The 27,460-nt window shown below is 38.7% G+C and overlaps 3 protein-coding genes across 3 annotated transcripts in view; 2 read left to right on the top strand and 1 right to left on the bottom strand.

Moving 5' to 3' along the window:
* The first annotated feature begins 419 nt into the window (after positions 1 to 419).
* Positions 420 to 5,506, top strand: stc2a (stanniocalcin 2a). The gene is made up of 4 exons (XM_027165120.2): positions 420 to 826; positions 3,335 to 3,477; positions 3,877 to 4,088; positions 4,688 to 5,506. The coding sequence occupies exons 1-4, from the start codon at positions 682 to 684 to the stop codon at positions 5,019 to 5,021; spliced, it is 834 nt and encodes a 277-aa protein (XP_027020921.1). The 5' UTR covers positions 420 to 681; the 3' UTR covers positions 5,022 to 5,506.
* An 11,273-nt stretch (positions 5,507 to 16,779) lies between these two features.
* On the top strand, positions 16,780 to 21,016 carry nkx2.5 (NK2 homeobox 5). The gene is made up of 2 exons (XM_027165237.2): positions 16,780 to 17,271; positions 18,452 to 21,016. The coding sequence occupies exons 1-2, from the start codon at positions 16,953 to 16,955 to the stop codon at positions 19,057 to 19,059; spliced, it is 927 nt and encodes a 308-aa protein (XP_027021038.1). The 5' UTR covers positions 16,780 to 16,952; the 3' UTR covers positions 19,060 to 21,016.
* Positions 21,017 to 24,143: 3,127 nt separating this feature from the next.
* Positions 24,144 to 27,460, bottom strand: part of bnip1a (BCL2 interacting protein 1a) — a 5,039-nt gene continuing 1,722 nt past the window's right edge. The window contains exons 2-6 of the mRNA XM_027165115.2: positions 26,575 to 26,667; positions 26,400 to 26,491; positions 26,092 to 26,196; positions 25,265 to 25,383; positions 24,144 to 24,877 (exon numbers count right to left, since the gene is read on the bottom strand). Coding sequence (XP_027020916.2) covers positions 24,681 to 24,877; positions 25,265 to 25,383; positions 26,092 to 26,196; positions 26,400 to 26,491; positions 26,575 to 26,667 — 606 coding nt within the window. The 3' untranslated portion in view covers positions 24,144 to 24,680. The remainder of the gene's footprint in view (positions 24,878 to 25,264; positions 25,384 to 26,091; positions 26,197 to 26,399; positions 26,492 to 26,574; positions 26,668 to 27,460) is intronic.

The raw sequence follows: 27,460 nt of genomic DNA on the forward strand, positions 1-27,460 counted from the left end.
GATCGTACACCAATGTTCTTATGGAGAGGATTTACGCATCTCTCTAAAGCTTATTTATTATCATCGTAACAGTGAGAAAGACATCACTAACCTGGAGTAGGCTTCTTGGCAATCGTTATGCATTGAATTATACAAATATATTTAAAACATATAATGGTACATGTTTAACATTAGGCACATTCCTTAAGGGAGATAAAACATGCATCCGCTCGCGCACACACTTCACAAGTTTGTTATGGCGCACTGGGGCAACTTTCGCCAGGGACACACCCCCTGGCACCCCACCTACCCAACCCCCACCCCCGACACACACACACACACACACACACACACACACACACACACACACACACACACACACACACACACACACACATACACAGAGAGAGAGAGAGAGAGAGAGAGAGAGAGAGAGAGAGAGAGAGAGACGCACACATACACCCTCCACACCCACCCCCAAAACTTGGACGTGGTTGCCAGCGTTTCTGATTGGTCGCTGCGCCGCGGCGACGTGACAACACCTGCTCGACCGATTCATCAACAGTGACAGGCCGGGCCGCGGGAGATATAGGCAGCATCCATCCCGTTTCAGCGCGCTCATTCCCGACAGAGACACGCCAGCTTACACAAACACTTCGTGTCTCCGAGAAACTCGATTATCCAAGGTGTCTCGGGAATAAAATGTTGACCAGATTCTCTGTGGCGCTGCTCGTTTTCTCGGTGATCTCGCTGACGGAGGGAACAGACGCCACCGACGCTCATGAAAGTCACCCGGAAAAAGCGCCAAGCCCAAACCAGAAAGGACGACTCTCCTTGCACAATACAGGTATGACACGATGGGACACAGACAGCCAAACAGGATTCCAAATAATTATTCGTAATACTGTGACCTGATTTTTATGGATTTTGTTGTTGCACAAAAGTGGTAAAAAGCCTGCGTTCCCGTTAACGGTAAATTACACGGTAGCGTCCTGATCCGTGGGGTAACATACCGAAGCAACACAGGTTAATTGATCGGAAAATAGCCACGCTGCGTTTTCTGATCTCGAGGAAAGACTATCACTTTGTAAATACACGCAGATGCGGAAATCCAATAGCTTCGTAAACTATTAATAGCGCGGCGCAAGGTAGGCGTATGAGAGGTAATGTATACGGTTGCTTTTTAAGAGTGTTTATTGGAGTGTGCCTTTCTTTTTCCACGTATTAGTGCTCGTATTCTGCAAAAGCCCACATTATCCGCATTCTAGGAATTGCTAAGCCTTATTCTTAGATGTCAGGCAAACGCTCTCTGCCTGAATAATGAAACGTCGCGCGCTTGGAAGCCAACTTCATCGGCGCAACTTTCAGCAGGAGCAGCACACGAGCTGCATGAGTGATGCAATGACCCCTCACATTAAAAGCGTTAAGCCTTTCTCATGTCAGCCAGTCTGATTTGCATAACTTTAACGACACGACTCATCCTGCAGAAAGAAATACTGAATCCTGAATCAGATCAGATGGGTCGCTGCAGAGATTTACAGTATGGGTTGGTTGTAAACGCAGGAGGCAGGAGCTGATTTAGAGCAGCAGTGCTCGGCATATATGAATGTATGCATGTAGGTAAGAAGGTAGGTAGCTGTAGAGTCTTTAGATCGCCTCTTGTAACTCGACGCAAAGCTGCTGCAGGCTCGCGCGCTCCGAGCGCATTCCCCGCGCGCGCCAACACAAGCAGCGCGGAGCGACCGAGAGTCTCACTTTTCCTCGGCGCGCGCCGATCGTCATCACGGACAGTGCGCTGCTGTCCACCGAAGGCGCGACCTCACAACGTGTTAATGAGTTATTCAACTGCAAAAGAACGCATAAGGCACACATCCAATCTACAAAAAGAATCTTCAAGCCTTAGTCACAGAGAACACGTATAATCACGAGCAAATACATATTATTATCATGCAACTAGATGCACATGACTGTTTAAGATCCATTTCATGCCCACCAGTACTACAACTTTACACACTTTTTGCAGGCAGGGGCTCTTTTGGATGCGTGAACTTTATAATCATTTTCTTTAGAAATACTCATTGAAACTTTAAGGGTTCCCATAGGGGCAAAGTGAAGAACCCTTTAGGATGTCACATGAGACAGTGTATTTTTACCCCTTAAATATTCTTCCAACCACAGTCCATAAGTTCGAATATAATAAACTCAATTATGGGATTCATTATATTTACAAACTCAGCTATATGAGAAGCATTTATATCTTAAAATCTCACGTATCTTACACAAATCTTTCTGATTGTATACAGTATACACACATGCAGTTTGAATGATGTCTATTAATACTGCTCATCTGCATACTGTACTAATACACTGGGATTTTCTTACGCTTCAATGTGGCTAAAATGCTAAGTGAAGACTGCTACATCCCTAAGAGGTCCTTGAGGTTTATGGATTAATGGACATACGATTTTAAAAGTGGTTTTATTCGGAACTATTTCTCACAGAAAAATACTTGGTTGTATTGTGCTACTTAAGGACTTTAATGTATTCTTCCCAGCGGGACAAACTGAAGAAAATTCCAGGGTGATAAGTGGAACCTTTCTTCTTCAATAGGTGTAGGCTTTAAACAAGTACTGGCCCATTCGCCTGGCAGTCAGTGAATTATTTCAGAATCTATTCATGTGAGACGATCTATCTCCGTACGCCAGAGAACCAAAATCAGTGACTATTACTAGAGTATGCAAGTGTTTCTGAGACTTATAATCAAACGAATAGGAAGGCACTTGTATTACACCACCAGAATATGTCAATCTCAGTCACACTATCACATCCAAGCTACCTATTTGTCCGATAGCTTCCTCTGTCACTGTTTTACAGCCTTTTTTCTAAAGTGAGATCAACATAATTTCATCCTGCCCCCCATACAGCTAACCTTGCTTTTCCACATCTTAGGCACTCACTGCCAGATGCCTCCCAGTTTGACTTTAATAGCATACCTTAATTACCTCAGCTGCGTGCTCTCTCTCTGTGCTAAATCTGTCCTCTAAGTACAGTTCTTGCATTTTCAGTTGAGAAACAAAGCCTAAAATAGGCACTAAGTGATTTTCTTCCAACCATATGAGGTGAAAGGTTATGTCTTTATTCATACTCATGTGCCATTTAGCTTTATTTCTCTCCAGAATCTCCAAACAAGCTCTTTAGCAAGTAGCAATCTTGTATAAAAAAGAAAGGTTGGAGTAAAAATTTTGTCTGAAAGTGCATTCGGGGGTATAAGCTCAAAGGAATCTGCATTCTAGGAAAGATGTCTGCCTTTTTACTAAATGGACAAGTCACATTCTTGCTCTCTCGGCTGTCTTAGCTGAGATCCAACACTGTCTGGTGAATGCTGGAGATGTGGGCTGTGGCGTGTTCGAGTGCTTCGAGAACAACTCGTGTGAAATTCGCGGACTGCAGGAAATCTGCCTGACCTTCTTGCACAATGCCGGGAAGTTCGACTCCCAGGTAATGAAACCTTTCTTGGTCCCTGAGTGCTACTTCGCGCTCTCACAGAGGTCATGACCCTCCACCCCCTATGGCAGGTGGTCTTAGCCTTGGCTCCGGTTTCACAAGCTGCAGGTGGATTTAGAGCAAAATGCTTTCAGCCTGAAACATAGCCTCAAGACAGTTCCTACTCTGCATCGCAGAGGGGCCTTAAAATTTGTGTTGAAACATAAATGAGCTCTTAACTCGCATTGCAGGAATTGCGCTGGTTCATGTTAAACCAGCAGAAGCAGTGGGCGCCTGTTTGGAAATACTCCTTATGTATTGCAATGCTGGCAGGTGTGACAAAATTATATGTGGTGCAAGAGGTCTGCTGTACACTTAAGCAACTAAAGAAAATCTGATCTTGTGTGTTTCCAGGGCAAATCTTTTATCAAAGATGCACTGAAATGCATGGCCCATGGCCTAAGGCACAAATTTAGCTGCATCAGTCGAAAGTGCCTTGCCATAAAAGACATGGTGTTCCAGCTCCAGCGTGAATGCTACACAAAGCACAACTTGTGTGCGGCGGCTAAGGACAACGTTAATGTCATTGTAGAGATGATCCACTTCCAGGACTTGCTCCCAAAAGGGTGAGTGCTCACACACAGTTACAGGCCAGTCTTTCACTTCACCCAGTTCCCTGCGTGTTCCTTCCTTTACATGGAGTGCGGCTTAGTGAACCTGCCAAGCAATCCAACAAAGGCACTTTCTATTAAATGTCACATTTCTCTGAACTTGAATTTGCATAAGAAAAAAACCTGTGGAGTGTCTTAACCTACATGTTTGCTTTAGGTTTGAATAGATATTTTTTTATCAAAAGTTCAAAATCAGCATCTAAATAAACAAAATGTATTTTTGTGTGTGTGTGTGGGGGGGGGGTCGGAGGGGTGTCTGTTTTTCAACTCTATGTTTATGCACAGTATTGCATAATGGGAGGGCTTAAGTCAGAAGAGAGTTAAGTGGGTCTTTGTAGAGTCTCATGGAAGGTCCATGCTGTCATCTGGACGGTGACATAACCTTCCAGTGCAGTGACTTGCTTCTCTCATCTCATTTTGCTGGCAAACCGAGCTTGAGTTCCAGCCTTTGACCAAAAGTCTTAGAATTTCACATGGTCCAAAATATGGACTATTTGTTGTTGTATTCTGCAACATGGTCCCAAAGGTTCAAAGTCTCCTTGTCTCTCTCTTAGGCCCTATGTGGAACTGGTGAACATCTTACTAGCCTGCGGTGAAGAAGTCAAGGAAGCCATTAGCAGAAGTGTGCGGATACAGTGCGAGCAAAACTGGGGTGCTCTCTGTCACAGCCTGAGTTTCTGTTCATCGCCACCACCCCTTGCAAATCAGGAGCGCCACACAAGTCAACACGAGCATCCTAAAGGTCCGCGTCAAGCAGACAAAGAAAAGCCTGGCAAAGGGGGATTGAGCGCCCATCCAAGAAGTCGTGGTCAGGGTGCACGGCGCGCAAGCCTCGATGCCACAATGGCTGAGCAGGAGGACCCTGAGAACACAGACATCCGGAGGTGAAGAGCCCCCATGCACAGACTGAGTAACAAGCCCATTGAAGCTCTCCTCTTGTCCTTTTCCCCTCCAGCGGTCATTCCACATCTCCCAGACTGTTTGTTTACTTTTGCAGGGTGTTCGTGATGTAGCTCATTTTTGATACTGCAGATCATAGGTTCTTTTGTTTTTGTCACACGACTCTAACATAGCATTTCTATTTCGTACGCATACTGCCTGTAAGTTATTTATTTCATTCTTTATGCAATGTTGAAATATAAAATGTACATATAAATACATGTATATCTATAATTACACAAACCTGTATAAAATATAGCCATTGTATGCAGAACAGATATACTATATGTATTATAGTATACATAATAAATAAATGCTTGTTGTATTAGTTACATTATTTGACCTACTACAATCAAACTGTAGATATGTAACATATTTTGTTTTTTGTTTTTTTTTGTTTGTTTTTTAAAGATTGAAATTTTGTGTGTATTGTAATTTTGAATACTTGTTGATTAAATATAAAGTGTACAGTAAAGGCCAGGTGTGGCACAGAAAATAAGTTATATATATATATATATAAACATGGACAATCTTAATCTTATAAATACTTTTAATTTTAAAGTGAGGATTCCTGAAATCATACACCACATAACTGAAGCATATTCTCTCTCTCTCTCTCTCTCTCTCTCTCTCTCTCTCTCTCTCTCTCTCTCTCTCTCTCTCTCACACACACACACGCACGCACGCACGCACGCTCGCTCACTCACTCACATGCACGCACACTGGTTGCTAACATAAAGAAAACGCAGTCACTCACCAGTCCCAGAATGATGAAGTGTCTATGATTATCTCATTTGTGTGTCACTTATGCACTATTTGGGATTTACCCCAAACACATTAGTCTGACACAAAAACAGCAGCAGCTCAGAGTGTGTCATGGAAAGCCAGGCTGCTTGTGTTCTAGCCAACCCTTCAGACAACCCTACTGGTTCCAAATAGAAAAAAATAGCAGGCCTTGCTCTCTCCACTGAAAAGAGGCAGCGGTTAGAGCCATAATAAACTGGCCTAAGACCTAGAAACTAGGTTAAGTCTACACAAGAAGTGAAAGCTATTTTGGATACTACCTTTGAAAATACCACCTTTGCTACAGCCATAAGAGAATTCCCTTTAGCCCTGACTGTAGAAGGGTTTCATTAGAGACACAAATAGTGCACCATTTAACCATTTACCTGCATAATTTGGACATTTTTGTTGGCATAACCTATCACCATTTGCCCAGAATACTGCATACAGACAAATTTTATTGTTAGATTTACAGATTAAATCTACTTTTGGACTGAATTATGTTACGGGAAAAGGGCTTCTATTTACAAGTCTCTGTCGAGCAGTTTGGACAAAAAACGCTGACGCTTCCATTTATTTTTAACTTAAGAATTAGGCAATATGAATGTAGATAATATTGCAAATGAGACATTTTAGAACGTTTAAATGTATGGATATGTTGTATTTTTGGCTACAAAAGGCATTTTATTGATCTGCAGATTTGCATTTTAGATTATTACAGATAATATTAATACAGTCATATATCTGTGTACTGAAATATTATGACACATAACTTAGTCATATCCCATTACAATTATTTTAAAATCTTGGCAATGTTTAGTGTCAGTATGTCATAAAGAAGTATATGGTTAGACTAGTTAAAAATCCCCCTGTTGCACATTTTAGAATTTACATTGTCCATATATTACATTACAATTACAGAATAAATGTATGGCCAAGTGCGTTTGACACCATGTCTGGATTTACACACAAGCTGTGATTATTTGACACCAGAGAGTACACAGGCATTAATCATGCTACTGTGGGGTCTAAGCAGGCGCTGATTCTAAGAATCTGCTCTCTCTAATGGGAAAAACAGCAAGCCTTAATACTGCTCCGATCCAGCGGCAATAATCTGAAGAGCGCTCAACGAAACTAGCACATAAAGCTGTCAGGGTGTGTGGCATGGCCTTGGCGGGAAGCCATGCCATGGCAGCAAGCACGTCCTTCATGCTGCTGCAGAACCCCACAGGCCTGCCTGGGAAAAAAAAAACTCTCTCTCTCTCTCTTTCTCTCTTGCTCTCTCTCTTGCTGTGTCGTACCGTAAATAAGCTCCCCTACGTTTTGGCCCAGGCTGCGCCGTCACTGGGCTGGACATCTATAAACAGGCTTTACAAGGCCCCGGCGGCCACGGCTGCACCTGAAACATAACTGCTCAGTGCCGCAACAAAGTGGCCTTTCTGAAAACTCCTGAATTTACAGAACTGAAGGTGTGGGGGATCTGGACTGGATAGTCAAAGAAGCACAGTCAGCCTTCCAGTAGGCCTGGTAACCTATGCTCTGGAGCAGGTTAGCATAAACACTCAAATGTCATATTACAACCACACTAAAGTCTCTTATTATGAGCACTCTGTCCAGTTTCCTACAAGCGGCCATGCTAACGTCCTCAGCACTGGAGTCATGCTCAGACTATTTCAATATCAAGCAAAGCCCAGAGACACTAGTTTGGAAAGCTTTATCTACATTGAGATTTACTCATCTGGCAGAGGCTTGAACTGATCAGATACAGATCCAAGGAAACGGTCATGGCCACAGCAGTGCAGGTTTGGCAGTGCTGAAATTTGAACTCACAACCTTCTAATCCATAGCCCAAAGCAAGTCCTCAGCCAAAAACGAGTCCCTTACCCTTCAATCATATAAGAATCAGATAGCAGATATGAGCTCTCTTGTAAAACGCTTTGGATGAAAGTGACAGCACGATGCATACTGGATTTCTCAAGACTGACCTTAAAAGACACTGGTATCACTGATCTCTTGGAAATGGAGACCTCGTCTGAATAACAATGATGCATTACTGCCCCCTTGAGGTCAGTTATAGACACAGTTTGAAACAGCTTTTTATCTGAATATTTCTATTTCTGAGGTTTATACAGTTTATATTGTTTTCAATTGCTGTCTTTCCAAAGAGAACAGAAAGGGTTCATACAAATACATGTTTTCTACATTTAAAAAATGAAGAGATCATTTAAAAAAAAACAATAAAAAAATTAACATTAAAAAAAAATCAGTAGCTGAAAATCTTCAATATTCTGTAAACGTCATGTGTCAAGTGTCCTAGCTGTCCTGCGCATTTCAGTGTTTTCTCTTCTCTAACACGCCTGAATCAACTATTGAGCCAATTAACATCTCTTCCGGAGTTGAAGTGGGTGTGTTAGAAGAGGGTAAAACACTAAAATGTGCAGGATAATGTGGGAACCTGTTCAGTAACCCACTGCTCTGCTTACATTATATCTGTTTATAAAAGGAATTGCCTAAAAGACTAAGTGTTTGCCTGCAACAACAGCATACATAAACAACAAGGCTTTAATGCTCAGTGCAGCTGAGTATAATGCAAGCATTAGGCCAATAATATGAAGTACAGCACTGTTTGACTGCATATGAAGGCTGGACAGAAAGTATAATCATGCATCTTTCACATTAAACAGATCCAAGATCTTTCTAAAGGAGAAGATAATGTAAAAGCACTTTAAAAAAGAAAATCCAATTTTACAAACTCACAAGATGTCAAATATTCCTACATGACTGCAGAAAGACAAATGCATGCTTTCCCCAAGACTCCAGAAGCCAACCATTTCTCAAAAGTCACAATCTCTACACAAAAAGGTAAAGAATTTGACTGTTATGTCACTCATAGTCCTGAAAGAATTAAAAACCCATAAAATAATTACACTGGAGATTATAACAGAGATTTGTACAGGTTTTAGTTTTTAAACGGATCAGAACTCTGTTCATTCTGTTCATCTTATTCATAAAATGCTGACCAGTAAATCAACAATCACTAATTAATTAGTAATATGTAAAATACTGTAGGAAGCAAGGGAAGAGTTAGATGCCATATGTTTTGGCCCAAACTTCCTCCTACATACTAAATCACCTCAAAGGAGACAAGTCATTCATTTTCAGCAAGTGTTTTACCCTGGTTAGGGTTGTGGTGAATTCAGAGTCCACGGACATTGACATCCAAGCCGCCTTGCTTTTTTTTTTTTTTTTTTTTTGTGAAACTCACAGAGGAAAATACAGAGAAGAAAACAAGTGACTCAAAGAAATATCAACCAACCAAAAAGGTGCACACCAACAGAAACAGACTCAAACTAAAAAAAATAAAGACCACTTAACAGTATCTAGCTACCTCTAAGCATAAGATATGGTTCATGACTTCGTGTGATGAAAAAAAAAAGAAGACAGAAAAGGCTCCAGCAAGGGGAGACAAAAGCCAAACACACAGGGAGATGATGGACAGCATGCTGATGTTCCTCACACATCCACTCAAACACAGTGCAGCTCACTGGGAGAAGAACAGACATATGTTAGCTCATGTTTGAGCTGCTACAACTGAAACTCCAAACATTTCAGTGCGAGGGTCAATTTATGTAGCATAGAGTCATGAGTCCTCGTGAGTCTTTTTGGACTCTTCAGACTTCCATTTCCTCTCACCCTTTTATTCACACCACCATTTCCTTTCCTCTCACGCTTTTATTCAGACGTCTATTTCCTTTCCTCTCACCCTTTTATTCACACCACCATTTCCTTTCCTCTCACGCTTTTATTCAGACTTCCATTTCCTTTCCTCTCACGCTTTTATTCACACCACCATTTCCTTTCCTCTCACGCTTTTATTCACACCACCATTTCCTTTCCTCTCACGCTTTTATTCAGACGTCTATTTCCTTTCCTCTCACCCTTTTATTCACACCACCATTTCCTTTCCTCTCACGCTTTTATTCAGACTTCCATTTCCTTTCCTCTCACGCTTTTATTCACACCACCATTTCCTTTCCTCTCACGCTTTTATTCACACCACCATTTCCTTTCCTCTCACGCTTTTATTCAGACTTCCATTTCCTTTCCTCTCACGCTTTTATTCAGACTTCCATTTTCTTTCCTCTCACGCTTTTATTCAGACGTCCATTTCCTCTCACGCTTTTATTCACACCACCATTTTCTTTCCTTTCACACTTTTATTCACACCACCATTTCCTTTCCTCTCACTCTTTTATTCACACCACCATTTTCTTTCCTCTCACTCTTTTATTCAGACTTCTATTTCCTCTCACTCTTTTATTCACAGTACCAGCCTCATCGTTTTAGTCTCTTTACAGTCTCGTCATGACTCCATGACATTTATAAAGAATTTCAGTACAAAGAAGGAATATTTTGACGTATATGGCTACTGTGCTGTACTTTTTAAACACTTACTGTACAATACCAGGGAAGTATTTGAACAGTTTTTCAGAAGAACCATATTTTCCAATGAAGATAGAAAATGTCTGGCAATTTGCATATCCAAACTGGACACTCAATTAGATCCACTAAATTAGAAACAGGTTCATAAACAGGAAAGTGTACTGTGTGATATTTAAGTATTAAATATTCAATAAATACTCAATATTAAGGCTTATTGTTTTATAATATGTTGAGTAAAACATGTCACAGACATCTCTCAATTCATGTATCCAAACTCCTTACTTAGATCTTATAAAGTTAGAGAGATTTATTTCGAAAAGATTAGCGACTACATTATTTCTGAGAAGTAGTGTGTTGACTGTCAATGCGCCTAATCTTGATCCTTATTCTGTTATCTTCTATAGAAATGCAAGAGAGATGAAAGCCAAAGCACCAACCTGCTCAACATTGCTGTGAAAAGACAATGAAAACACTAGTTCTTCATCCAGAGCTACATCACTCATGTTCATAATTGGCTTCAAGTTGGCTTCATGTTTGTCTTTAATCCTACTCACCTACATCACCACAAGTCTGATATCAGAGATATCAAGTTTGATAACTCTGGACACTTTGTTGGCTTGTTTCTTTTTTCTCTTTCTGTTGTTAACCTTACAGAGAATTTTAGTGGTTGAAGATAAAAAACATTTAGACGTTTATGAAAAAGCACTTGAAGCATCTCAGAGAACAGAAATGGGCTTGATATCGCCGTTATTTCCACAGGTAGGGTAGGTAAATTAAAGAATTAATGAAATTCGTATAAAAATGCATGTCTACTTTAATATGAGGCACCAGTGTGGAGTGTGACATAACTAAGACATTCAATGCTGAACATGGACACAACTAAACAGGAGGAAACTACTTTTTTTGGCCAGTTTCATCCAATTAATTGTACAATGTATTTATATATACAACTTTTGGCAGCTTTGGCAGTCTTGGCAGGGTACAACTTTTGGGGAAAAAACAAGGAATTAGTTTTATTATTAAGAAAAACTCTTAATTGAGGCTTAAGTTCAGAATGTATGAAGTACCATGATTTAATTTTCACAGCAACAACTACTCTAAATTTACATTATCACTCCCAAAGAACAGTTTACAAGAATTCTAAAGTTGAACCAAGTAAAGAAAACAACATCTGCAGTTTCAGATGCCTTAATGGAAAACCCCCAGCAGGAAAACTATCACTTAATTATGACAAATAGACTCTAGGTGCAAGGCCTTTTCTGATGTTTTGAAATGCGAGAACCTGAACATCAGCTGAATCTGTGCAAGTAGTCAAAACTATTTCCTGACATCTAACAGAGGACAGGTCATCTAACTCCCTGTGGGAGCCTCCATGTAACTCTCTGAACGCTAATAGACTGTCTAATCTACTGCCAAACATCTGAACATGAACCAATGATCCAGAGACAAATGGAGAACAAATTGTGTGATGATAAAAGACTTGGGTTAGAATTTGTTCTGATTATTTTTCATTTTAATGGTACTTTAATGTCATGTGTTATGTTATACATTTTGTAAATTCTTTTCCAACTTGCAGCTTTTTAGCAGATGCTTATCTTTTATTATTTTAAAAGACAAGCCTTGGTTGAAACATTGCTAAGAGGGGGAAGAAATGTTAGCGTGCTGAGAAACTAGCGCAGAAGAGTCAAGTATGTTAACAGTCACAATTATTGTAAAATAAATTTTGAGTCATTCTATTAGATTAGCTTTAGATGTAAAAGTTAATCCTGTTATTTATGGAAACTATCACTACAACCTCAGTATACATTATTTGAAGCCATGATCGTGGCTACGTGTGATGCAGTATGTTGACTCCCAGGTCAAGGCCACTGTAAGCTGTCGCTCTCTAAAAATAATGGTTTAATATGAAATGAATATCATGTGAGAAACACACAGTGAGACAGATGGGACACTTAAGACTGTCCTTGACTCTTGGTGAGACGGTGTGATAGACACTGGGAGGATCTTTACTTGTATTTCTTAATGTGAAACCTTTTAAAATAGTACTTTTTTGCCTGCTTCATGCTATTTATATGATTATTTATTTAATTAAACAATACTGCAACATTAAATTATGATGTTTGTTTTTATAATAATATTATACATATTAAAAAAATATATGGTAAATATGAATACAAATATATATAAAATATAAAAAATATATATATTTATTTTTGTATTCACACACAAAAGTAAATTCACTCACACACACACACACACACACACACACACACACACACACACACACACACACACACACACACACTCACACACACTATATATATATATATATATATATATATATATATATATATATATATATATATATATATATATATATATATATATATATATATATATATGTGTGTGTATATATATGTATATGTATATATGTATATATGTATATATACACAGCCAAAGCTATTAGTGAGCATATAGCTTATAGTGACATACTTACTGCAGGTCTCAGACGGAAATATTGGGCGTATACAGTACAGCTCTGCTATCAAACTTTTTACACGACACTTTTTACATGATGAAGTTTGACTCAACACCAGTCCCTAAAGCTTGACTGAGTCACTACATTACTAAAAAACCCATCGTTATTCACCATTGTTTGTTCACCTACTCATTACTTTATTCTACACTCTCTCTTCTTAGCAAAATTTAAAAGTAATATGTTTTCCTTTTTTCATATTCCTTTAAAGTGAAGTGACATGACATACGGCTAAGTTTGTGACCCATACTCAGAATTTGTTCTCTGAGTTTAACACATCCAAAGTACACACACAGCAGTGAACACACACACACACACACACACACACACACACACACACACACACACACACACACACACACCGTGGACATACTGTACACCCGGAGCAGCGGGCAGCCATTTATGCTGCGGTGCCCGGGGAGCAGTGGGGTGGTGGTGGTGAGGTGTTTCTGTGCTTTACTCAAGGGCACCTCAGACTCAAACCCACAACCTTAGGATTAGGAGTCAGACTCTCTAACCTCTCTAACCGTTAGGCCATGACTTCCCTCTTCCTTTTATGTCTTTTGCTAGCTGTTACTACTGCTTTAATTTGCCTTTCTTGATAGTTATGCATTTGTGGTTTGTAAAATGCAAAAACAGCTTTTTCAAAGGAACTTGTGTGGAAATTGCTCACACATAACCTAAGTACTGTATATGATATATACTCAAAGAATATATACAGTATGTAGGAAAAAGACAAAAAACAAACAAACAGACAGCTCTTGCTTACAGCAGCTATAACATAAACCAAAATATAATCTAACTTGTGGACCCTTTGATATTTTGTGGCATCAAATGGTGCTTTAAACAGTTAAACGTGTTATTAATAAAATAATACATTTGCATATTGCTGTTGTATAAGAAGAAGAACATGATTTAATTTATGGTGTGAAAGAGCTATTACGATAGAAACAATAGAGAAAATATTTTCTGAAAAAGTGTTTTTAGACCATCTTTCTTCATACTGTATAACAAGAGACATGCAAATTGTCATGACAGTTGGAGGTATTATTTTTATACATATTGTACATATTACTGTTACAGAGTAAAGGGGACATCAATTAAAGTGGATAAGATAAAAAGTTAGTCCTTAGCATTATTGAAAATTAAGCTGTGTATTATTTGTTTTAAATACTGCACCAACCTATGTTAGGTCTATAGCAAGGTCAGATAGATAGATAGATAGATAGATAGATAGATAGATAGATAGATAGATAGATAGATAGATAGATAGATAGATAGATAGATAGATAGATAGATAGATAGATAGATAGATAGATAGAATGCAAATATTAATATTGTGCGAATTAATAAAGTATATGTAGTAAATAAATAAATAACAATTTGGTTATTATAGAGTGAATACGCGTAGATAACAATGGAAGGGGTATAATTTAATATATCTAATATATAAAAGACTTGATTTCTCACGGAGTAAATATCCTAAGCACCTAACTGAATATTGTGATAACAGTGTGGATGCCGTTGAGTCTGGGAGCTGCAGGATAACAGCGGATACGCAGGTGAAGAGGCGGAAACACGGCAGTCCTGGTTTCAGTAAGCCAGACCAATTTAGATAAGACCCATCGGGACATTTCAGCCCTCAGACCGAGAATATCCTCTGCAGGTCACCAAGGAGGAAGTTTTCAAGAACTCTTATCCTCTTTTTATCTGCTGGAAGGGCACTGTTGAAAGACAAACCCTGAGACACAAAAGCGCTTAAACGTGGAGGAAGCATTCACAGCATCCATAGTCGACTATTACTGTCTTATAGATTTTATAAACCAGGATAATAATAAATTTAGTGGTTAAACCACTCATCTAAATCCCTTAAGATCTCCAGCTATGGATCCTTCATTTGTTTACATTATTTTACTGCTTGCAAAGAGAAATGAAAAAATAAAATCTTCACTTTCTTTCTTTCTTTCTTTCTTTCTTTCTTTCTTTCTTTCTTTCTAGCGTCCACTCTCTCTCTCTCTCTCTCTCTCTCTCTCTCTCTCTCTCTCTCTCTCTCTCTCTCTCTCTCACACACACACACACACACACACACACACACACACACACACACACACACACACACACACACACACACACTAGAAGAGGCGGACAGCAGGAGTCTGTTCATAAATCATCCTGAGAAAAAACAGCTTTCCATAAGCTTACGCGAGTTTACATTATTTCGCCAATTATTGCTGTGGTGGCCTGCAGGATTCCTAACTCTGCACTGCGCCCAAAAGTGCTGGCGTTCATTCATCAGACAGGGGCAGATCTTCCCCTAAAAACACTGTAAACACGCAGCCGGAGCCGGAGACACGGCTGGACCATTTACACTGTAGCGCGCCAACCGGGGGAGATAAAAACAAACGATAATGCTGTCTGTCTGCCGTGAGGAATTACAGCTCTCTCTATTTCTCTATTTCTAGCAGAGGCCGGAACGTGCCAAACTTCTTGCTTTCACACCCGGGCCAAAATCTGCAGGAGACTGTGTTTAGCCCAGAGTAACGAACTGGACATAAATTTAGCATCAGAATTGTTTATAAAATTTTCCATTAGAATTTCAGAAAATTCGGCTTGTGTCATTTCGAGGCTTTAAGATCTAATGATATCCATCGGTTTAAAACAACAGTTTTGTATCAGTTTGTTACAAGATTAAAATATACATTTATAAAATAATATATGAGACCTGTAGCCATTAAAGGCACATGTTGGTGTCCATTTGAACAACATCCCGCTTGCTTACATGTAGGTTGCTTCGATCCACTATTTGGGGTATAATTGGCCTGACCTTTATAACTCGGCTGCTGGATGTGGGTGGCTGCTGGTTTGTTGTCATCTGTTATCACATCCCGATAACAGTCGGTGACACCACGATCTGTCGGTGAAAGACAGTTCGTTTTGTCAGTGCAGGTTTCAAGTTCCGGCACTATGGCATCTTTGAGCACTCACTCTCTGAACATCATTCTCAGATCTCGTTTACACGAAATATACGTTTTTTAACAAACCGTTTTCAGTCCAATGGTCCAAACAGCAGTTATAGTCTTACAACTATAGGCCTACTGTACTGTACAATACAAGCCTTGATCTGGTAGTACCAGGAATACGTGCAAAACTGTACTTAAAACTAACTTACATTATAAATTACTACACAATAACATAGTATACTATACCTGTTGGGCCTTTAGAGCTAGTCTTGAAGGGTGTTAAAGCTATAGTATATATAGTATACCAGACTATACTATACTATACTATACTATACTATACTACACCACACTATACTATACTACACATTACTACTATACTATATTACTGTATACTGTAGTATACTATACTACACTACACTACACTATAATATACTATACTACACCACACTATACTACACTATACTACACATTACTACTATACTATACTATACTATACTATACTATACTATACTATACTTTGACATCTCTGCAATACAATACAATTCACTTTCCTGTTTATAGTTGTATTAATTTTTGTGTGTATATGTTGATGGAGTGATAATTGCTATGTGAGGAGCATGTTGCTTTATGTACTATTGTGGTACTATACAGTGAAAATAAATGAAATGCCTAAAAATGTAATCGACATTTTTCCCAGATAATGACAAATCTGTGGTCACCAAAAAGAAAGAAAGAAAGAAAGAAAGAAAGAAAGAAAGAAAGAAAGAAAGAAAGAAAGAAAGAAAGAAAGAAAGAAAGAAAGAAAGATATTATTAATAATATCACCACCAGGCGTAAACCTACTGGTCAGTTTGTGTGCTGTAATTTTCTATGAAAGAGCATTTTTAAATGGCTTGGTCACGGAGTCTGTGTTAGCCAATCAGATCCAGGGAACCTTATTACGTTCTGGCCCCTCCTTGCTTACACACACCACTCACTCCTCTGCCTTATAGAACCAACGAAAGAGATGTTTCAGGGGTCGATTTGAACGATTCGCACTCAGGTGAAACATTACCTGGATAAATATCGCTGCGTTTCCACACATTAAAGACGCAACGCGTCATCCTGATAAATGACAGCAAGGGCACTCGCGCGTGGGTGAACAGGACTTGGTGCCACATGGCGATGTTTTCGAGCCAAATGTCTTCTACTCCCTTCTCAGTCCGGGACATTTTAAACCTGGAACAGAGCCACGAAGACATTGTTTCGTTAGAAATGTCGCTTCCCACTTCGTCCTGCATGATGTTTAAACCGGAGCCTTTCGTGGACGCGGTGAACGGAGCTGCGCTCTTCGCTCCTGGAGACGAGCAGGACGCCAAAGGTGACAGGAGCTCATCTCTGGACTTTAGTCCTTCCTTTTATGGGAAGAGTTTCTTAGAAATAGATCTACCCAAAGACGCAAAGACGGACGACACCCTTGAGGCAAAAGAGAGAAAAGGTATTAACGTTAATGTATTTGTTTAATTATATGTTTAAAAAAAGGCTTATTAAAATATAAAATATTTTGAATCTGCCATATATTCTGTGTTGCCAAGCTGTAATAAATTGGACGGAATTATTCAAATTTACATCACAAAATTTATTCAAAAGAAAAAGTATCTTCTTCTTCTTCTTCTTCTCCTCATTATTATTATTATTATTATTATTATTATTATTATTATTATTATTATTATTATTATTATTATTATTATTATTCATTATCATGATTTGGATAGTCTGATTTAGATATGACATCCAAGTATTTTGATTTCTGAGATTGAGAACATTGTATAACTGAGTAACATTTACAATATCCCCTCGATTTAAATATATATATATATATATATATATATATATATATATATATATATATATATATATATATATATATATATATATATATAATTTAGTGTTTTTGCTCGAATGACTTTGCATGTTGTTTGTCAAGGTGACGGCGTTTATGAAAAGTGAACTTGGTAATCTCAGACGCTGGATTCTGTCTGCTACACGAAATGTGTTTATCTCTGTAATAATTATTTCATGTCTGAGAGTTTCACTGTTATGATTACTACAAGTGAACATTTGTGGGCCATTTATAATCTTTCCCAGAAAACTCCTCCAAACAATATGACAAATGACCCAAGAGGCTCGTTTCGCAGTGTCAGCATTTTGGCACCTAGATTTCCTATTTTCACACAGTAAAATGTCAGTCAGTGATTTAATACTAGATTTAAAAAAATAAACTCTTTAAGTGTGTTTCAATTTATTTATTTTTTTGTTAATCACATCCTTGCTCTGTATCCAGCCTACTGCGTTAGTTCAGCGTTATGATTATATTTCTATGATAAATAGGTGTAAAACAGTATAAGGTGGAATGCAAGACTACAGGTGTTCATTCATCTTTATAACACTTTAGAGCAGTTTCATAGAGCTGCATGTGTTAATCCAATCTTGGAGGATTTTGCTGTTTTTGATTGGCAAGTGAGCAATAACAAGCCACATTAACAGTTTAAGGTGATAAAATTGCAATGGTTACTGATTTGTTTAGATATTTCTACTATAGATTTGAAGTGAAATAGAAATAGTGGATTTAAAGTATTTTTTGTGCGTTTAATGGGTTTAAAACTGTATAATTCCAGAGAAGATGCGCTCACCGGAGGAGCGACAGAAACCTGACGAGGCGGAGCGGCCTGGGCAGCGGAAACGGCGGAAGCCCCGCGTGCTATTCTCTCAAGCGCAGGTGTACGAGCTCGAGCGGCGCTTCAAGCAGCAGAAGTACCTGTCGGCGCCGGAGCGGGACCATCTGGCGCACGTGTTGAAGCTGACGTCCACGCAGGTGAAGATCTGGTTTCAGAATAGGCGTTACAAGTGCAAGCGGCAGCGTCAGGACCAGACGCTCGAAATGGTGGGCGCTGGCCCACCGAGGCGCGTATCCGTGCCCGTGCTAGTGCGCGACGGCAAGCGCTGTTTGGGAGACGCCGCGTCCGCGTACAGCGCGTCGTACAACATGGGGATCAACCACTTCCCGTATAACGCCTACCACAGCTTCGGGAACGTGAACTTCCCCAGCGCAGGAAATACGAACTACACGTGCAACTACACGGCGAGCGCAAACGTGCCTCCGGTGCAGACGTCCCCGTCCAGCGGTAATTATGTGAATTTTGGAGTCGGGGATCTGAATAACGTGCAGACGCCGTTTCAGGCCAGCGGCGGAGTTTCCTCGTTGCACGGCATACGTGCGTGGTGAAGCAGACTCTCCTGGACATCATGACACTGTCAGCTGCATCTGTGGGATGGTTGGAATGACACAATATTCTCCCTGTTTCAGAAGTTTGTACATTAGTGTGAATTAAGCGCGTGCGTAACACTTCAGTATAGTGGAACCAGTTAATTCAGTAAGGAGGATCAGTTAATACATTTAAGAGAGACGTCAGTTTTGTTCAATTCATCAACGGCAATTAAAGAGAAACAAGCAGTTAGCATAAACTGTATTTTGCTTGTATTGTTCTGGGTTGCTTCTTCCAAAGAGTGTAGAGCCATCTGGTCTACACACTCTTAGAAATTTCAGAGATTGGTAGCGTCTCTGCTGCACATTGTACACTCACAAATAATGGTACTACACTATACTTCTACTTTTTAGCTGAGATGAAACCTTCAGGCAGAAATGTTTTGCACATTATAGGCACTGTATATTGGAAAGTTGCAGGTGCTTTAATTAGCTGTTAGAGTAAAAATGTAAAGGTTTATTATGTTTCCAGGTATATTATAGTAATTGTGCAGAACCTTGATACAGTTTGGTGCCTTTGTTTCTTGGAGTTTCTCTCTCTCGAGTGCTATTAGAAAAGTTAAGAGCTAAAGCAAAGTTAAGAGACCTCTTAATTATCCAATTATCCTTATTAAACTATGAGTGTTGACACAACCATACCCCATATATTCTGCGTAAAATATTAGGCAAGAAAATAAACAGCGCCAGATGTCATTACGTTTCTTCAAAATGTAAGGCAATACTTTAAATCTTTTTTTTTTTTTTTTTGTAACCAAGGTCATTTCTTCAAAGGTGTATATTATTTTGAGTGAGAAAAGAAGAAAGAGTACAAGAAGGAGAAAAAAAATCTTCTTTACACCAAATTCATACATTTATGTTCATGTTTACTTCAACTTAGTTGCATAATTATTTTAGCCGTTTTGTATAATATCGAAATTTCACTGTAGGGATCGAGACACGACACTCAATAAGGTAAAATAAAAAATTAACACATGGATAAAACATCTAGGCAGATGTCATTTTTATTGTTATTATTATTTTTCAGAAGTTACATTTTTAGGAATGAACACACGAATGGAAAACTGAATTAAAATAAAACTGAGTACTCTTAGGTTCGGGCATGTTTAGGAGACAAGATAGAGATCAAATTATCTATTCTTAAATTATAGAAAGTATAATTTTAATATTTACTCATTAACGCTAATGGATTATAGTGACACCGCGTTCACATCTGGCCATCAATTAAATATTCCAAGATGCAGACTGTACGTTAGAATGAACTTTATGATAAATGAATAATCAATGGTTTTCTTTTCATTTTATTTGTGTATATTTGAAGGAACTGAGAGGATGCTGAACTCTAGGATGAGACAACTTGCTTGTGATGTTGCCTCAGAGAGCTGTGTTTTGTGCGTCACTGACATTAACAGAACTGCACCAATTCTTTTCACACATCACTAGTGTCATTTGTAGCTTTGCTGTGAATTCTGCTTTTTGGATGAACTGTGGTTAGTTGTATTATTATTATTATTATTATTATTATTATTATTATTATTATTATTATTATTATTATTATTATTATTATGTTGAAATGTAAGGAATATAACTTAATTCTTGGGCGTGGTTCAAAATGCGTGTTTTTGAAATGCGGCATGTTTTTAACGAATTCAGCTTCTGAACGATGAAAACGGATTGAAAACAGCAAGCCCGCACATCCAAACACATTTAAGTGTGAGTTAATGTTTGTTTGTTTTTGTGTTTTCATATCATATCTTTGTTCTTATATGAATTTGACTTAGGTGACCACTGAAAGCGGACCCACACTTAAAAAGTGATAATATTTGTCGATACAGTCGGCTGTTGACTTTTGTGTAACTATTTCGTTACGGTACATTTCTGTAGCCATGATCTGTAATCGTGTAATCTAAAATAAACTCAATGGGAAACTGTAATGATGATTTGGTTTGTAGAATTATTATTATTATTATTATTATTATTATTATTATTATTATTATGAATAATTTATTTAGTTGTTTGCTTTTTATATGTTTTCAGTGTAAATTGTATATCATAATAGCTAATACTATCTACGCCTATTATTTTATTTTATTAATTATTATTATTATTATTATTATTATTATTATTATTATTATTATTATTATTATTAAAGCATGTATTAATATTAATATGGCAGTAAAAGTCGTACGTAAAACTTTGTTTTAATCCATCACGCTTCTTCTGTTTCCGCATTTTCTATCTTTAAAGAGTCCTAGGTATATAATTTTTTTATTAACACGGATGTTATTATTATTTATTATTATATATATATATTTTTACATTATTATTATTATTATTATTATTATTATTATTATTATTATTATTATTATTAGCGACTTTATCAAAAGCGCTAAACAGTTCCGAATTGCGTGCCGGGTTGCATGTTTAAAACCGGCCTCGCCATTAATAAAGAGTAGCACATTTTACAGGACAGACATATCCACTGTATTTAGAGTCAGCCTTCCATTTTGTTTGAGAGCTCATTACAAACTTTCATTCAGTATTCTGTGCGTAGAAATCTTCTTGGAATCTCTCGGTTTCTTAAACGGAAAGCAAATAAAAACATAACCTAGAACCCGAAAAGCGCCTAAAGGATATAAACTAAATATTTATTTGAAAGACAGAGAGCATTAACAGTTTGGTGGAAAAGTGACAGCTCTTCCTGTTAAAGTCATGAGCCACAGCACTCGTTTAACTCACTGACAGACTGCTGGAATTAAAAGCAATACATCAATTGTTTATCCTCCATTTGCGCTATATATACATATCTATATATATATTTTTTTGACAAATATTAGTAATAAACCTTCATTGCATGACACACCAGAGAACTTGGACAAGGATAATGGCTACCTCAGAGAGCCCCAAACCAGGTCCATGTGGCAACGTGCAGGACTGGAGACCAGGCCTGGAAATGTGTGGAGTACCTGAGCATCAGTGTTGACTGGCAGCTCATAATTGTTGTACTTAATGTTTAAAATGGCTCAATTTGCTTAACACAGAGGCAAAGGAGACAGTGAGGTGATGTGTAGGGCCAGGGAAAAGGACAGACAGAATAGCAGCCACTTCAAAATAAGTAAGTGATGGTCCTTATAACATCTCTTTTGTCTCTACACACACGTCGGGAGACACTCTTGTGTTTCTTTTCAAAAATTCTGTACACATAAACAAAACAAACGCCTGCACATAAATCTGAAGGATTACTCTGGATTTACAAAATGGCAGTCATTTGCTGGGCCCTGATCAAGCGGGAGTATTTTGAGGGAACAAGGGAGGGAGGGAGGGTGACAGGAAGGTCACACAGGCAACAACGGGCCACCAGCTCTCCTAGGTGTTGAAAAGAACAGGGCAGATAACATGGATGCACAAGACTAAAAATAACAGAGTTTGTCTTGCTCTTCCAGTGGAAAAAGTAAGAAAAAGTGAGGGAGGAAATAATTAAAGTGGGAAAAAAAGAAAGAGAGAGAGAGAGTGCAAGAGAAAGAGAGAGAGAGCGAGAGAGAGACAGACAGACAGACAGACAGAGAGAGAGAGAGAGAGAGAGAGAGAGAGAGAGAGAGAGAGAGAGAGAGAGAGAGAGAGAGAGAGAGAGAGAGAGAGATGTGGGTAGTTCTAAGGGGGGTTTAATAATCTGCTCTTCCGACTCTTATCGGAGAAAGGACAGAGCTGCATGCCTCTTTATCTTCACCATTAAGATTGTGTCCTGAGCTTTTTTAAGCTTTTTTCTCCCGTGCTCCAGCAGAACTGCCACCTCCACGCTACACAGGACAGAGTTTAATTCAGTGGAAGCTGTGTCACACTGGAACTGTTCATCTGACAGCATACAGCCACCAGCATCTAGAAATAACCAGCAGCACAAAACTGAGGGGCCACCAGGAGAGTTTCGAAGTTAACTCAGACTAAACACAGGGTAGTGGAGAAAAGAGAAAGGTTTTCAACATGTACTTACAGTTACTTTTAATTGCTTGGTAATGTTTTTATACAAAAAACACCCCTACAATACCTGAGTGTAGCACAAATAGGTGTTCAAAATGTTTTTCTTTTTCTTTAAGTGTGCGATGCATCCCATGACATCACGTCTTATATAGTGCATAATAATTTAATACATTTGCATTATGATCTGTGGCTCACTGAAATAAAAAAAATAACAGCCAGTCAAATCCTAGCTTCATGGCTCAGTTAAAAAAAAAACGGACTTAAAAAAAAAGTTAGTTATAAATGAGGTCAAGACCTTAAGACAAATCATACTTATTTTTATTGTTAATTGCTGAAAGTGTGCCAATGAGCTACGTGTGAGAAAGGGCTCCTGCTCTTTAAATTTTTTTGCCCAATCAACATTCAGACATTGTGTCCACATCTGCCCTCTTAAAAGGTTTTATACATCCAGATAACATCCTTTATAAATATCTTTTGGTTGAGTAATTACTATTACACTTTTTATTTAAGAAAAAAAGGAAGCTTTAAACAGTTAACAGTATTATAAGTGCTGTAGGACACGGACACACAGACTCACACACGGACAGGACACACGGACAGGACACACACGGACAGGACACACACGGACAGGACACACACGGACAGACACACGGACAGACACACGGACAGACACCCACGGACAGGACACCCACGGACAGGACAGACACACGGACAGACACACGGACAGACACACGGACAGACACACGGACAGACACATACGGACAGACACATACGGACAGACACATGGACATTTATTTATAAATTCAGCAGTTACCAAAAAAAGAGTTTAGCTCCTGAGGCAATTGTCCCCAGGTAGTTTAGCCCCTACTCAAAAAGTGGCATTAACCTGGAGCTGTAAAGCGTCATCACTAGCCGCTGTATAGAGTTCAATATAAAAGCTCTTTGGGTTCTTTAAGAATCCTGAGTTATATGGCCTAAAAAATAATCAGGCCATCCTTTTTAACTAAAAAATAATGAACTATTCCAAAAAAAATGGTCACAGATCTGCAAACACCACAGATTTCCACAAAATGCTGGATTATAATATTTATTTTAAATACATATTTGATATCAGTATTTAACATAGAATCGGATTACGTTGGAGAGAAGAATTAAAAGATTCAGACTTCAAATAAAACTTCACGAGTGTGTTTTAATGTAAAGTAACTGTTCTGGCACTGGATAAGTTAATAATAGTTAATGTGCAATAAATATATTATTACAGGATTAATACAGAAGGACAATTATAAGTCATTATTCAGGAATCAAAACAAAAATAGATCTAATTAGGTATGCATGATGGCATCGTCAGGCATCAGCTACGTTACACTTCCCACTTTATAAAAGTTCAAAGTACATTTTTCCCCTGAAACATACACTGCTGCTTTTCCTGATACAGATTAAGGCAAGTGTTGGAATAAATATATAAGTTATTGTAATAGTGTGTCGGTCTGTCAGAGGTCAATTACCACCTTCAGAACAATTTAGTCCGACATTTAGTCCAACTTAACTCTGTAATCAGAAAACCGTCGTGTGGAAACCGTTTTCCAGGTTAAACCAAAAGCTTCAGTTCAAAGAAAAGGGAAGAATCTTTTCTTCAAAATATACAGGACGGTGGCCAGGAAGAGCGCCAAAGCCAAAAAGATGAGCAGTTTGTCTGTCAGTTCACGTCGGTTATATTTGGTGATGAGTTTTCTTCCCAACTGGATGGTCCCTGTCATAGCCTTAAACTCTTCATTGGTTTCTAGAACAGTTCTTGATGATGTAGCTATAGAGAGAAAATGAATATTAATAATAATAATAATATTTTTATTATTAATATTATTATTATCTTTATGCACTGTAAATTATGCTATATGGTTACTACGGCTACCCAAAATACTATTAAAAAATCTTTACACTCGTGTGTGTGTGTGTGTGTGTGTGTGTGTGTGTATAGTGACCGAGGCTGATTGATCTCAATAAAGAGAACAGTCCACTCAGTCTAGTGAAGTAGTGAAGTCACAAAAGCATAAAGCCGGGCCTGTTTGTGCTATTATTTAACTCTTCTTTAACTCCTGTTTTAGTATTTCACCGTCATATTATGTATATTTATGTAAATGACAAGAAACATTAGAGACTTTGAGATCTATGAAAAGATGACAACAGTCCTTACCCAAAGTGCTTATGGTCTCTTCGCTCTGATTCACCTGCTGCGACATCATTCTGCTGATGTTCATCAGGCTCTCGGTGATGTCGCTGGAGTTCTGAACCAGGCTCTCCTTTGTCACCTTTCTGTTCGGGGAGGAACAAAAGAAATCGGCTAAGCAAAAAAAAAGAACAGATAGTAGAAGTCTTTATGTGTCACATACACACTACATGATCAAGGGCGAAGCCTCAACAGTGGCGGCTTGGCGCGATTGAAAACCCAACCTTCTGATCGACAGCTCAGATACTTAACTATTAAGCCACCAAGTTCAATGGTTACACAAATAATCCGTTAAATAATTGGTTAAATAAGTGAATAAATAAATAAACAACAAAAAAAAAACCACGAATGGATAATTTGTTAAATCAATCGATGAATGCATTATCCACTTAATCCTCCCAAAACTGCACTTGTATGCTGCTTTGAATAAAAATTTCTAATATTTTTAAACTAGCTAGGAAACTGGTTTTAAATAATGGATTTAAGTATTGACTTAATAAATAGTTGATACTTTTTAAACAGGAGAAGTGCCAATGTGAATTATCAATGTGCGCCCTCTACTGGCAAATAATAGTGTTACAGATACATTAATACCAGAACAGATTCACTTACAAATTTAAACATGTATAGACATATAAAGGCTTTTACATGAGCGTTATAACAACCCTTATGTTTTCTCATTATTAAACATAAACTATTATTGATCCAAAATATATAAAAGAAAAAAAAACACCCATAGTAACATCCTGTAATAGGTCAGTGCTTTTGGATAGATGTCTCTGAGACATAATCACCTCTGTCTTGCTGTACTGTCACCCACACTCAGCAAATCTTCTTTCTCCAGTTTATCAATTGCCAGATTACTGGCCAGGTTGGCTTTCCTCCAGGCCGTCTGGTTACTGCAAGAGCGACAAATCTCTATTAAAGAGGAAAGATATTCACAGCGCTGAATATTTCAGCCTTATACGCCGACCGTGACCGGACGTGGTACGATAAGTTCGATGTAAACCTTTCGAATATTCAAAACAGTAAGGAAAATATTTTCACACCGCTTCACATGTTAAAAAAACCATAAGGCATGAATTATCCAGTCCATACTGACCTGAGCATCTGTTTGCGATGACCCTCCACCTGTCTGAGTAAAGCAAGCTTGTCAGATTCTTTATCCTGTTCCTTTCCCATTTGCTCCAGATCCTGTGATACGAGAAGTGAAAGTTATTCTGGGAACCAAAAAAACCCCACACTGCTGTTCACAACACGACATCATGCTAGGTTACCTGGATCCGCTGGCGAAGGCGAACGAACTTCTCCTTTACTGTATTGTTCAACTCTGTTAGTTTAGTGTGTGGCCCTGTGCATTCACTGATATCCTACCGCAATACAGAAAACACACCATTAATATAATATCATAGAAAAACACATAGAAAACATAACATTATGACCACCTTCCTAATATTGTGTTGGTCCTCTGTTTGCTGCCAAAACAGCCCTGACCCATCGAGGCATCGACTCCACTAGACCCCTGAAGGTGTGCTGTGTCTAAAATGTCAGCAGATCCTTTAAGTCCTGTAAGTTGTAAGGTGGGGAGACTTGTTTGTTCAGAACATCCCAAAGATGCTCGATTGGATTGAGATCTAGGGAATTTGGAGGCCAAGTCAACACCCCAAATCTATTATTGTGCTCCTCAAACCATTCCTGAATCATTTTTGCTTTGTGGCAGGGTGCATTATCCTGCCGAAAGAGGCTACAGACATCAGGGAATACCGTTTCTATGTAAGTAAGGTAAGCGTCAAAGTTACACCCACATGGATGGCAGGACCCAAGGTTTCCTAGCAGAACATTGCCCAATGCAGCAAACTGCCTCCGCCGGCGTGTCTTCTTCCCGTAGTGCATTTTGGTGCCATGTGTCCCCCAGGTGAGCGACACACACGAACCTGGCCATCCGGGCGATATAAAAGAAAACGTCATTCATCAGACCGGGTAACCTTCTTCCGATGCTCTGTGGTCCAGTTCTGATGCCCATTGTCGGTGCATTCAGTTGTGGATGGGGGTCAGCATGGACACCCTGACCGGTCTGTGGCTATGTAGCCTGTGCACTGTGTATGCTGACATCTTTCCATCAGAACCAGCATTACTTCTTTAGTAATTTGAGCAACTGTACCT

This window comes from Tachysurus fulvidraco, chromosome 10, assembly GCF_022655615.1.
Source record: "Tachysurus fulvidraco isolate hzauxx_2018 chromosome 10, HZAU_PFXX_2.0, whole genome shotgun sequence".
In the NCBI taxonomy this organism is placed as follows: Eukaryota; Metazoa; Chordata; class Actinopteri; order Siluriformes; family Bagridae; genus Tachysurus; species Tachysurus fulvidraco.

Excerpts from the sequence above, each read along its gene's own strand:
- stc2a (XM_027165120.2), top strand. The coding sequence starts at position 682 with ATGTTGACCAGATTCTCTGTGGCGCTGCTCGTTTTCTCGGTGATCTCG. Across the intron at positions 827-3,334 it reads ACTCTCCTTGCACAATACAG|CTGAGATCCAACACTGTCTG; the intron begins GTATGACACGAT and ends CGGCTGTCTTAG. Across the intron at positions 4,089-4,687 it reads CAGGACTTGCTCCCAAAAGG|GCCCTATGTGGAACTGGTGA; the intron begins GTGAGTGCTCAC and ends TCTCTCTCTTAG.
- nkx2.5 (XM_027165237.2), top strand. The coding sequence starts at position 16,953 with ATGGCGATGTTTTCGAGCCAAATGTCTTCTACTCCCTTCTCAGTCCGG. Across the intron at positions 17,272-18,451 it reads TGAGGCAAAAGAGAGAAAAG|AGAAGATGCGCTCACCGGAG; the intron begins GTATTAACGTTA and ends GTATAATTCCAG.